General features: G+C 41.4%; 1 protein-coding gene across 1 annotated transcript; it reads left to right on the plus strand.

The window, feature by feature from the left end:
• Positions 1 to 9569: 9569 nt before the first annotated feature.
• LOC135471252 (E3 ubiquitin-protein ligase TRIM4-like) lies at positions 9570 to 12425 on the plus strand. Its single transcript, XM_064750407.1, has 3 exons — positions 9570 to 9772; positions 11277 to 11472; positions 11776 to 12425. Exons 1-3 carry the CDS (start codon positions 9615 to 9617, stop codon positions 12379 to 12381), a joined length of 960 nt encoding a protein of 319 aa, XP_064606477.1. The 5' UTR covers positions 9570 to 9614; the 3' UTR covers positions 12382 to 12425.
• Positions 12426 to 14360: the final 1935 nt, after the last annotated feature.

Raw genomic sequence — 14360 nt, forward strand, 5'->3', positions numbered from 1 at the left:
ATCCTTCTCGCTGGAACTCCAGGACGGGACAAACTGATGGAAACCTGGGAGATGGGGGCCAGCCGAGACCTCGCAACCTCGCGTTAAGCATAAAACAAGCACAGTCTAACCTGAAAGTCTGATACGAAAATCTGGCGGAAATCGTGGATTCTTCTTCTCGATTTTCTTGAAATAGGATTGTAAAATTGTTAGAAGCCACAGACCCATCTCTCTTTATCAAGGTTCGTACTGTCCTTGACGTATATGGCAGGATATCGATTAATTATATATCTGTCCGTCATCGTCATGCAAGTAATTTGTTCATCATACGTGACACATTTCAATGCAGAAAAGTGCAGCGCTATTTTGTAGATAAACTGGATCAGTTTGTGGTCTATCTACAGTCAAATGGATTAATTCATTATTTGATTGTTGTTTTACGATATACTCAAGAATATTTCACTTATACGACGGCAGCAAGGATTATGTTGGGAGAAAACCGAGCAGAGCCCGGGGGAAGCCCATGACCAGGAAGCCAGTATGAGTTGAACTTGAACTCACAGCGACCGCATTGAGAGCCTCCTGCTCATTGCGACACGTTGACGTGCTGACCACATCGGCCACTATTATGAGAATTATGAGATAAACAGCAGACTGAATGACTTACACGCTGGATAACGGTATGCTGTCAATGTGAGTAGACCGAGAAGATTATTTATTTATTTATTTATTTATTTGATTGGTGTTTTACGCCGTACTCAAGAATTTTTCACTTATACGACGGCGGCCAGCGTTATGGTGGGTGGAAACGGGGCAGATCCCGGCGGAAACCCACGACCATCCGCAGGTTGCTGACAGACCTTCTCACAGCCGGAGAGGAAGCCAACATGAGCTGGACTTGAACTCACAGCGACCGCATTGGAGAGAGGTTCCTGGGTCATTACGCTGCGCTAGCGCGCTAACCGACTGAGCCACGCAGGCCTCAGACCGAGAAGAAGCACTAATTGCCATGTATGTGCATGCATGGACAACCATGTAATCGTACATTACAGCCTTGAAATGATACTCTTCATGTTTTAAATGACTTATACCTTTCAAAACTAAAGAAAAAATATAAATGTTTGACGTAATAGTACATTTTCAAAACTACTTGGCGAAGGATAATGGTTTGTTAGGCAAGTCTACCTGGCGAAGGATGGTGGTTTGTTAGGAGGGTCTACCTGGCGAAGTCTGGTGTTATGCTAGGCAGGTCTACCTGGCGAATGGTGGTTTGTTAGGCAGGTCTACCTGGCGAAGGATGGTGGTTTGTTAGACAGGGCTACCTGGCGAAGGATGGTGGTTTGTTTCGCATTCTTCAGGTGAGGTCATAAAGCCTCTCGTGTGTAACTCTCGTTTCGATAGCTTATCCGCAAAGATACTTCCCGTTCCACTGTTACTATTTGAACACAATATATCGCGACTTGAGCAACCTATTCACTATTCCACTGAGAAATAAGACCTCGGAAACAGGACTGGTGTCAGTGTAATGTGACTGGATGGGTTGCCTGGTGTTTTCGCCATTATACTTCAGTGGCCACATGGATTCGTCCTGCTACAAGAAGACACAGTGTATGTTCACACACCTAATAACTCATATTACACATCTTATTTGGGTATACTTCCGGATCATCAATTTTGATATAACCGACACAGTCTGGCGATGACCACACAAAGCACAGCGCTCAGTCAGCCATTCATATTATAAGACTATCTAGGTGCAGAAATGTATGACCCATTATGGATACTTGGTGGTTCGCATTACAAATTATTATACACTTAGGGTAAAGTGGGGTAATATGGACCCTTAAATTTAAGCGAGTTTAAACAAGACCAATTATACCTACATGTATCTTGGGGCATTATATGTACTGCATCAGAGGACAGGGAAATTTTAAAGTGGCTTTATGTAAGACGGCATGAAAATTTGGCCACAGGAGTCCTTATTCCTCACAGGTATATACCTGACCCCACATTACCCCAAATGAAAAAGTATACTGTAATAATTACTAAAAAAAGAACACCTGTTAATTCAGCAAATGATACAGCATAAAGAATAAGAATTATTTTATGAGATGTGCCGTGACCAAACAGTTTCCAGGAAGTGTGGATTTCAGTATAGGTAGAGTGTTGAATTTCGGATGTGAAGACCCAAGTTCAAATCCTGGTGAAGACTTACATACCACGGTATAATTCCTTAAACCACTATAGGTCTATATCTGGAGAAACTTTATTTCTCCACACAAGCACTTAGGATGAAGAAACAACTGTCTATATGGAAATGTAATTTTATAAATGACCGAAATAAGTAATCAGAATAATCAGGATAAGTAATCATAATAAGGCGTATGACAAGCTGGGCAACATCGTGGACCATACCTTGGGTGGCCATATTCCCCCAGGTGCATATTTTTAGTTCAGATGGCCATGACAAATACAAGGACCATAACCATTGTCCTGGACAGTTATAAAGGGAGATTGTTGCCTGCACTATAACCTAACACAGTATTTTAATTAAGATAAATGTACTCAAGAATTTACAGACCTGTAAGTGTGCCCTTAATATCATAAGCAAATGGGTCATTTTTTTAAATTGGTATATATGTCTTAGCTTTCTTGGCCAGTGAGCAGGAGTGGGTGCGCTGTTGGGTGGTAGATGACTGCGCTGACAACACAGATGGCAGCACTGACAAATACTTCAAGCGGAAATATCCAGGGTGTCCATATTACCCGAGGGTCCATATAACCCCACTTTACCCTATACCTTGTCTAGATCATTTCCTTGTACTCATGCACTGTCCTAGTTTTATGTATGTATACCTGTGGCGTTCTTAAGGACGGAGTTTTTTAATATTATTGTTTGTTACCTGGAATGCCATCGGAGCATTTTTGAAATTCCAGGTCAGCGACGTCAAATAAATTGGTATTAACGTCACTGCTGTTATATCTTTCTTTTTGCTATCTAATCGTGATTAAACAATTTCCAAGATGCTGCTATGTAGTATATATTCTTATCATATATACTATACAGATACGAGAAACATTGCCAAGTGTTAAGAGAGCGGTAATGACCTTTCATGGAAAGTTCTGTTGTCTAATTTTTCCTTACGCCGCTTGAGGAGGATCGTATTATTATTAATTAATGCAGGTCATGGATAAAACCACTCATTTTTATTTTATTTATTTGATCGTAGTTTAACTTCACTCTCAAGAATTTTCCATTCATATGATAGCGGTTTGTTTTGTGTTTGGAGGAAAGCCGAGTACCCCGGATAAAGCATTGACCTTCAGCAAGTTACTGACGATGTTTTTCACGAGTGACTAGAATGCCTTATATTGATGAAAAATAAATCGCCTTCAACGCACGTAAACCTAAGCGAGCACCGACGACATATAAAATTACAGGTGCTGATTCCACAAACCCATTTCAAGTCAACATTGAAATAGGCCTGTCTTAAAACAACGCTTGTTAACTTTTTCCAGTTGAAATAGCCATTCTAAGCACATTGCATTTGATTTCGTCAGAAGTGGTATTGTGGGTTTGATCCGGGTTTGGTCAATACCTTTTACCAAAGTAGATGAAAACTAGGCCTTCCTAAGCAGAATATCACATGGACTTGCTTACCACCCTCTATTTAAATATGCTGTCAGAAGAGACGGAATGGACACGTACCACGACGTTTGTCGTATGTACAATACACACAATGCCAAATTTTCCCTGAGCAACAGGTGGCGCTGAAGTGAATAGGGATGCTGTAACAGTCCTTCCCGTCTACATTAAGACGGTCCACAGCTGTGAACTCATTTGATCTTTCCTTTATTATGCCACAATTCTAGGTGTATGTATGCTCATAAAACATATATGAAGTACACACGCACGGGAACGTCACAGAAGAAAACGCTGCATTCTTACTGTCATTTGGATCTTCTCTGTAACTCGTCTTCGAATCTCTCGTTATAGTTCATGGGCCAAGGCCCAAAATTTCACATATTGGTACCACCCAGGATGGCCAAATTTCCTTGCTGTTTTTCAGTTGGTACATGTCTTTACCTCATGTTTCGATATGATAACTCGCAGATGGGTATGGGTTATGCCCCCATTAATAAACGTACCTATTGTTCAATGTGCTAACTCATATATTGCCAACAGCCATACCATGACAGCGCTATTTGAATTTTCAATCAACCCAGGAAGAGAGTGTTTACTTTTGGGAATACTTCCTAATTCAAGTTATTCTTAAACACAATGGCAGAGTTGCTGATGAAAGATGACATTTTAGCCCACTGGGTTGGAAGAGGGATGACCTACAGGGACTGCATCAGCAATTTTCTTTGCAGCCAAGAAATGACAGAAAGCAGTTTTTGTTTTAGCATTTTAGCGCATTCTATAGTGGCTGTGTTAACACTTAACTGTTGACTGGTAAATTTCAAACTTCACACAGTAGGGAACTTTCCATGACCCCAAACAACTAAGGAAACTGCAAGACTTTTGATTCTTTTAGAGGCACTTTCCCACTCTCATTTATCTGTCAGGGGATGCCATGGATGTTTAACTAACATCTTGATCCTTAATTTGATGTCTTAATTGCATGGTGCCTTTTATTGCGGAGCCCGAGGTGTTGGCAGTTGTTGTACGGCCATGCTGCCTGATAGAGGAGAAGATTTCTCTTCTCATCCAAAAAACAAAGTAAAATGACTCAGTCTGCTTCTGTTCATCCACAACACTACTTTTGGAGGAATGAAAGAATGATTATGGATTAACGCCGCTATTTCTGGAGGAACACTCCTCTTCGTGAGCAATCTAAAGCCTCTAATTCACGACTAAAGATTCGATGTTGGGGCAAAGATTCTAACCTAAGCAACCTGAATAATCCTTGAGACATCTTGTCTACTTTACTTCTGGGATAGTGTGCGCGCGTAGATTCATCTCTGAAGAGCGAATATCTAGAGATCTATAAGACACCGTTTTGCGTGAATGCTCGGGAAGTAGTTTGTGTATCCCTAGAAAATCTACAAGTAATAGTTATACGTTAATCACAGGCACCTTTGGATAATACGGTCAAGTCTTTGTAATGGTGAAAATGCCATTGAACCGCATTCCTGTTACCTGATGTCCACCGCTCTTGGTAGAATGTTCCACGAACCTAATCTTCCCGCGACATCAAGGATTCAGAGTCATCATCAAAACAATGAATGATGGCTAAGCTAGTGCCTTCATCAAGGAATAATATATCCAATAAGACATAATTTGCTTCAGGGTCCATTCAGTTAATGCATTTATAGCTCTATGGTCACTATGGTCAGAAAAGGCCACTAAGGGTATCAAGTGTTTAAGATGCAATTTACTAGGTTGTGAAAATTTGAAAAAAAAATATTTTGTCACACATACACTTCGTAATAGTGTTTTTAATTTTATTTTTACTTTTTGTCTTTAACTTCAAAGTTGACATTTACACTCTGCAAAGAGTAAAAAAAGTCAAGAAATCTGAACAAAGATTTGCCTACCTGAGCTAATCTACCTTAACTCACCTTAAAATGGGCATAAATAAAAGAAGTACACAGCTGGGCATATAAACTGTTGATAAACTGTTGTCAACCCAGGTGAAAACCTTGCAAATATTACATGTAAATGTACAGGTCAACTGAATATTCACCTGACTGCGTATATGAAATAACAACAAACTGTAGACCGCTAAATTGTTCTTTGCTTCATAAACAATGCAAACCACCCTTTTAAACTGATCTTAGTATATTAACTGAGAGTTCATTATACACTGACGCTTCTTTTGTTTTTTGTTATTTGTGCAACGCCTTATAATATGATTTATAATGGGTGATAAAGCTATGATTGCAGAAAACGCTATATACCATGACTTAATTTACTTCTACTGGCGATATAAACATATATATAGTACCGATGGGGAACTCGCAAAACTCCTTCTCGCCTGTATCAAGGCGGTCCAAAGTTGTGAATTCATTTGTTCTTTCCTTTATTACGTCACAGTTATCGGTGTATGTGTGCTCATAAAACATATATGAAGCACACAGGCACTGCAACGTCACAGAGGAAAACGTTACGTTGTGCTGTCATTTGGACGGTCTGTGTCGTACATCCTCGGGTCTCCCATTAGGTTTGGCCACCTCAGACGGTACCAATATTAGGCCTATGTCTGGCCCATGGACTATTAGGATTTCCGTAGCTCCATAAGTGAAGCTGACTCCTGATTTAACAATGTGCTAACGTACCGAGCTGTACTGTTTGGTATGTTTGTACATCGTCAGATTAGTTGATCCATATACGTGCGGCTAGGAGTTCCCAGTCATTTCTCGTTTGTTGTGCAATATATATTTAATATAGGCTTCGCCTTCGACCTAAAATATAAACTCTTCCACATCGATTTGATGTAAAACTACCGTTAGACTACCCTGACGCGAACATTATTTCTATTCTATTACCTTGGTAGCAGCAAAATGTTTTCGTAATTATAACAAAAACGCCATTGCGGTACAGATTAACGGCAAAAAACGCCCCCACTTTCCCTGACACGTTGTTTTCGTCCAACCGAACGTTCTAAAGGGGCTAGACCTAATTCTCGACGAAACCATAATGTGTTTTATTATATACCTAAGTGTCCAGCGCCTACTATATTATGTAGTAAACACAACTGTCCAATATATTTTTAATATATTGGACAGTTGTAACTGTGATGTCACGCGTACGGATTACCTTTTGCTTGTCAGCAAACAGGCGACACAACACGATGTTCATCCGTGCTCGTCCAGAAAAATCTGTCTCCGGACAGTCCGTTCTACCTCACACCAATTCCCGAATGTCGCCTCAAACCTGATGCAGCTGTGTGGTATTACTCCACTCCAATGGGAGAGCATCGTTTGGGAGAGCTAATGAAGAGGGCAGCCGAGGCTGCTGGACTGAAAGGCAGGAAAACTAATCACTAGGTCCGAAAAAACAACCGTCCAAACCCTTGTAAAATCTGGCGTTGCTCCACATAAAATTATGCAGGTCACCGGACACAAATCCCTTGCTAGCGTCCAGGGGTATGATTCTAAATTAGATCACGTAGAGCAGATGCGAATGTCGAGTTTACTTCAGGACAATCGCGCCTTCAGTCAACCATCTCTCGCGCTTCAAGTGCACACAAACGAAGTTTTCACGATTCCTATGCCATCAACTTCCGCACAGAACCCCAAGGATATTCAGCTAACTTTGTCAGCCAACTCTACTCGTCCTGTGCGCCGGAACTCGTCCATACAGGACCATACAATCCAATAACCTATAAATATACATGTCACACTCATGCATAAAGGTCACATGGTGTACCAAATTTGAAGATCTGGGTCAACGGCAATATATTGGCGGCAGTCAGACAATAGCGTTTGCGGAGAGAAAACATGAGTAAACAGACTGAACATTGTGTAAAAAAACAACAGTTTAACTCGGATAAACATCAAACAAGGATTGGAAGTTGAAAAGGGCGATCTGCAGCCAGTCCGCTCTCCAGAGGTGTGAAGCTGATGTGAACTCTGCTGTTATTTATTTTGGGGCGTGACTGAAAACTGCGATTTTACCATTAAATTTTGGATGGTATTGCTACTGTTACGTGTAACATTATAGTCCACAGCGTCGGGCATTTGCACTGGGAGTGGCGTGACTGACATGGGAGTATTTTCTCTCAACGGCATTTTCACTTTCGGCATTTTCTGATAACACACTTGAAGCATGCAGGATAGTGCTGATTTCACGGCGTTTTGAAACGGACCTTTTGGTGACATAACTCCCTACACTGGATTCATTGCGGTGGCCTGTCAGAGACTTAACGTCCATGACAGAAACCCCGGCATCAGCAAGAACTGTGACTGTCATAACCCAGACGCAGTGATTCGTGTACCGGCGGCTAAGTTTTGCATCGCGGGAAATATCAGACATCACGGATCCAATCTTTTTTAGACCCATCTTTTTTGTTGATTCCCATACCATGATTTGTCGTCTACTGGGACGTTTAGGAGAGGCCGCTGAAAGAAAGACTCGCAGGAAGAATTATCAGGTCCGTATGTAAAAAAAAAAAAAAAAAATTCTTGAAACCATTATTATTTCTTATTGTGTAGCATTCAAACGTCCCTATGGGCTTTAAATTATCTGTAACCTGATACTTTTCTTCTTTAAAATAAACGTTCGCTCCGACAGAAAAAAATAGCCATTTTGTTTCTTTGTTTATATTTGTCGTCTGCTTTATTCAATGTAAACAACAACCTCTATCCACCCATAGAAATACAATAGACCCGTCCAGAAGTCAAACGCTTCTGTCTCGTGATGGGAGTATCTAACGACGTAGATAATGTGCACTTGGCATAGAGCCAAGCAGTGCGCTGTATGTAATAAAAAGGAATCGAAGGGTAATAGAATTATATTTATTTATTTGACTGATGTTTTACGCCGTACTCAAGAATATTTCACTTTTACGACGGCGGCCAGCATTGTGGTGGGTGGAAGCCGATCAGAGCCCGGCGGAAACCCACGACCATCCGCAGGTTGCTGACAGACCTTCTCAAATACGGCCGGAGAGGAAGCCACCATGAGCTGGATTTGAACTCACAGCGACCGCGTTGGTGAGAGACACCAGGGTCATTACGCTGCGCTAGCGCTTTAACCGACTGAGCCACGGAGCCCCCCTGCTATATATAGATAGTGCAAGTGATATTCAACTCGGGCTTCCACCTCGTTGAATATCACTTCTCACGAGCTGACAATTCCTGATGTCCCACCCCACAGCGTCCACCATATGTTTTATTATACCGAAAAACAGTACCTTGTCGAGTTGTGCTGTAAATCGACGAATTTGTATATCGATAAGGGAGCTATAACCATCGTTCGGTTGTTTACTTTCAGAGCTCTCAAAGGGACATAACGGATGTGGAAGAAACTCACGTGATCGTTGGATATTAGCACGAGATCATTGGATATTGCCTCGTGAACGTGGAACAATACTTTATGAGCGTGACGTTGCATTCCTTGGCGCGCGTGATCGTTGTACATCATGGTTTGCGGAATATCATGGGACCGTCTCTCGACCAGTGGAAACCAAGAATTACCCTAATGACTTCAAATGTTGCGTGGTCATCCAGCAACCTGCGGATGGTTGTGGGTTTCCCTCAGGCTCTGCCCGGTTTCCACCCACCATAATGCTGGCCGCCGTCGTATAAGTGAAATATTCTTGAGTAAGGCGTAAAAACACCAATCAAATAAATAAATCAAATGTTGCGTGATGTGAAGTAGCCTATATAGTCTACTCACTGTGACGTCGCGCTAGCTAGCCACAGTGGAACACAGCGTCATTGAAATGACGTAATACGCCCCATTTCGGGCTTTTGAGGGTATTCCATTGTGGAACAACATGACGTCATAGGAGACTTGGCGACTGTTGCATAGGAACTACTTGTTTGTTTCTGACAGTAACGTTATATAGACGCCGTCAGTTTGTAAATGGGAACCTTTGTAAGCGGTGCCTTCCCTGTGTTAATCAATTGTTGATAAAAATTTGTGTATTTGGCCTGAGAAGTTGTTTGTTTCTCCGTCCTCCGGCATGGATTCCACATCATCTCACAGCAGCTGTGTGTTGGAATCCAAGGAGCTAAGATGCCTGGCAGGAGATGAAGCCGTCAGCGTCCTTAAATGCATTATATGCTGGGAATTCTACGTCGACCCCGTAGTTCTGGCGTGCGGACACACGTTCTGCTTCAGGTAAGGTGTCTATACCACGCAGAACAGTGCGTTTCACATACTCTTTCCGGTTTCGTTCAGCAGAATAAGTCGATGTATATAGATGTACATATGTATATAGGCTGTTGCCTTGCCCCTATGTCAGTGAACTTTGACTGGCAGGGGTGTCATGCCTGCATGGCGTCTTCGACATGATGATTTAGTGAGACATCACTATTAAGGAGACACCGTCCTCGGGAAGATAGGGCTAGTTTCTATAGTGGCATGATTTGTATTGTGAAATGAAGGAATATGTGAAATGACGCACATGGTTCGCGGCGCGTTGTTGTCTGTGACTGTTCCATAGGCCTATCGCTGCATATGTAATAGTTTCAGGTGACATGCATAGAGATATTGAGATGAATGTTATAAAATATTGTGGACATTTAGAGAGAATAATAAAATCCTTTTGCTTCTGCAACGTTGTAAATATAGTTTCTGGGTGTAGTGGAGACCTTTGCTGACGAGACGTTTCGGATGTAGGCCTACAGCAAATGCCAACACTTAATCTTCATGGAGCACGTTCCATTCCCTCCAGTTTGACCAGTGGAGGAGGTACGTGGTGGTCACTAACGTTAGTGTGGTTTCATTGGCCACAGAAAGACACCAGTGACGTCATATATAAACATCCGGGGAGCCTTTGTCGTGTATAGGGCTTTAGTTCACACGTCACATCGTGTCCTTCGATGGACATTGAATCTGTTACCAATCGAGATTAAGTAGACGAACGGAAGGAACGTCTATAGCAACTCGGATAAGGAATTTGCAGTGAACCTCCCACTGTTCATCATTGTTGGGGACCTATATTTGACTATAAGCAACCCCAGTGCCTTATTAAGTATGGCATCACTCAACACGACTCCGTCACTCAAATTTCAGCGGCCGAGGAGGTTAGCGAGCTAGCGCGGCGTAATGACCCAACAGCCCCTCTCCGATGCGGTCCATGTGAGTTCTGACTGGTTTCCACTCCGGTCGTGCGCAGGAAGCAGTTTGCGGGTGGTCGTAGGTTTTCCATGGGCTTTGTCTTGTTTCCTTCCACCATAATTTTGACTCCCGTGGTATAAATGAAACAATCTTGAGTACGGCGTAAAACAACAGTTGAGTAAATAAATGAATTTATTTAAAATAAAAATTAAATCAAACTACAACCAACCACTACTGAAATATGGCGTAGTCAAGATTAACAGGACGGATAATGATCGGAGGAAAAGAGATTACTATATAGATCATGTTAATCTCACTACCTCGCCTTGCATCGCTACCTCACTTCTCCGTTACCTTGTTACTTCGCTTCGCTACCTCGTTACCTCGATGTCTCTCCCTGTATTATAAAGGTCGAGGTAGCGAGATGTTCTCTATCGGCTTCCATACGCCATGCACGGTGTAAGTGACAAATTAACGAGTATGACGCTAAATAGCAATAAATCAATCAATCGTATGCTTACTGATAACTGCTTGTAAAACGCTTCCATATTTTCTTTTGCAGATGTCTCTTTCAGATGGCAATGCATGCTAAGCAGAATAACTGTAGAGTTCCCGTTCACACTATTTTCATTGGGTGTCCGAACTGCCGGCGACCTATCTACATTAGCGCTATCCTGTCGCATAAGCTAACCCACAATTATCCATTGGCGTCCTTTCTAGAGAGTCTAAGGCAACGACAGTTGCCAAAAGTTGATATGGTAAGTTATCACAGGCCTGATTGATTTACGAATATCTGTTACAACGCCTAGATTTACGGAGAGCTTACTTAGAAAAGTGAGTTTTGTCTGTATATGGCCTAGTTCTTTCTCGACCGATTTTTCAGCCAATCTGCATCTGTATTTATCAGCAAGCACTTCTGTTCGATTCACATTAGACAATGCACGTCAAATACAGGGCTATACACGTTTGTTCTGGATTCTTCCGCAGGTAAGGTCTGTCGTATAATTATAGGACCGTGGGTTGTTTGAGTCTTTGAACTTTTGCATTGCAAATTCATGCAGGTTACCAGAGAAACGAATACAGAGCCGCCGGAACCAACCAAGCCGGAAAAAGAAGAGGAAAATATATACGAAGAGTCTGAGGCCAATAGAAATCAGTACGACTATGACGAGCAAAAACTCAACGTCCTGACAAGTAACTTAGACCTCGTGCTGCGAACACTGACTGCCACGAATTCGGTCTTGGGAGATTTGTCATGCGCACCAGAAAACCAGCATCTCCCCGATTTTCATATCGGCTCTGAGGTTCAATCTAATCAACGTCGTAGCAGACGCCGACCACGAGCGTCAAGGCCGCCAGCGTGCCGACATGACAGGTCCATTGACGAGCTTTGCTCTTCTTTGCAAAGGGCTAATTTTGGCGTCGAACCCGAAAGCGAAGGTACAGAGTACCACCCCAGCATTCATGTTCCGAACACCTCCATTCCGGTATCTAGCCTGTTCGGTGGGTCTAGAGAACCTTTCGTTAGCGGAGTTCCAGAAACGACATTGCAAGACCCAGCAATACTTTCCTTTGCCATTGATTCTCAACAAAATCCCAACATTCATACAGGAGATCATTTTCCCCCAGTTGGCTTGTACACATTTCCTGGTTTCGGACAAGTTTAATTAGGTCTGCCTGTCAGTTATAAAATAAATTTGAAAAGGAGATGCGACCGAGCTGTGGGGGGAGGGAGGGGTGAAATTGGTGGGAATTTTTAAGGGTCGAGTTGAATAGCTAGATTTAACTTTACATTGGCATTCATTTTGTACCGAGAGCAGAAATGGAGGATAACATGTGTTTTGAAGTACATTTACAAATTGCTATGCCACGAGAATATTTCTCTGTTCGCCTTTTTTTTTTTTTTTTTGGCCAAAGCATTTATCCTTCATAAAGTATATTTACATATTTATATGCATCGCATCTGCTATTACAATTGTTCAATTTATATTTATGTATATACTGATATAGCCCTCACACGTGTATAGGGTATATTTCTTTGGGATTTGTATGAAGAACTTTTGACAAACTGAATTATGGAATTTCAATTTGACGCTTCTTCGTGACTTTACAAGCTTTGTCCATGTCTGTACGTTGATTCTCTGTGTTATGCAGAAAATAAGGGCGAGTGTAAAGCTATGTAACAGGCAATAGTAATGATAGGTGGGATGTAATTTATTATAGATGTACAAGGTGATTTTGGAAGATTTTACTTTTTGTGGTGTACAATACGGCACTCTCCACTCTTTATATCAAAATGTTTTCATCTTAAGGGAAAAAACGTAGAATATTCGAATATCGACCGAGTCTTTGGATATATAATACATCATACTATATACACAAGCTGACGACACTGTTTACATGGTGTAGTCACGAGAACATTGTCCAGAATATCAAAATACTGGAGTGTAACGTTTTTTAACAATTGGGATCGCTTCACAATTCTTTCATAATAGGCCTATATATCTGATTTGTACCGCAACCGAATCAGTCAAAGCGGAGTTACTTTACAATTTCACGTGTCATTTTCCCTAAAACGCGATTTATCTTTCTATATACATTGGCCATTGATTCGAGTCCGATATTTTCTGACCCATCACGTTATGATTTTACATAACCCAGTTTGCTTGTATTCAGAGCAACAAATATACATGAAGTACGAAATAAACCACATCTTGCAAACAGCCATGTCTCTTGGTTTAATTTAGTTCCGGATTATTACAATTTTTATACTGGCTTCTCGTGTACTATTTGTATTGTATGATGTCCAGTGTAATGTTCATTATATAAGCCCATGTTTGGTATCATCAGTAAATAGAGCAAAAGTGCATGTTATTTGCGGCCACGAAACTTCCTGAAATGAATGTACGTTTCCAACATATATGTGGATCTATGTGTCGAAACAGACATTCCTAAACCAGCCATGAATCCAAACATTCTCAAGTCCCGTCCCACTTTCTCAGGGAGGGAAAAAATGATCACAAATACATCACATTAGACTTCCCATACACTCTTTACTGCAAAATAAGCATCGCACTTGCATTGTATTGAACACCAAAAGGAATACTATGTACATTAAACCACATTTACATTCAATTCCAAATCTTTGTCGTACAATACTGCACAGTTTCTGCACAACCCTAAGTCACAGGTAACCCATTTTAGACAAAATAGTAGTTGTACTGTAAGCTTAAGGAGAGCAAATAACACACTTTTGCACCCCTGAACAAGTTCCCTTGTATTTATTATCACCAAACAAAAAAAATAAGATTGGAGAATGGGTCCAGCAAGTCACAGTGTTTAACTATTTCTGTGTAGATGGAAGAGTTCACATGAGCAAATATACAATGCGTACAAACATACCATGAATATAGCGAGCACAACCCAGAAGTGCGCATTATATATAGTATTATTATGACCTTGTCTATATAAGTACTAGTCATGTAATCAAGGGAACAAGGGAAAGGTGGTAGAGCAGACTTCTAACAACGTTAACTCCTCTGGATAAGACAAGCTCAACAAATATCCAGGTCGGCATGGCGTGATGTTGAACACAGCACAGAAGGGTATAAAGAGTTGCTCATAACCAAGTTCAATCTTTGGATTA

Source organism: Liolophura sinensis, chromosome 7 (assembly GCF_032854445.1).
Source record: "Liolophura sinensis isolate JHLJ2023 chromosome 7, CUHK_Ljap_v2, whole genome shotgun sequence".
Classification (NCBI taxonomy): domain Eukaryota; kingdom Metazoa; phylum Mollusca; class Polyplacophora; order Chitonida; family Chitonidae; genus Liolophura; species Liolophura sinensis.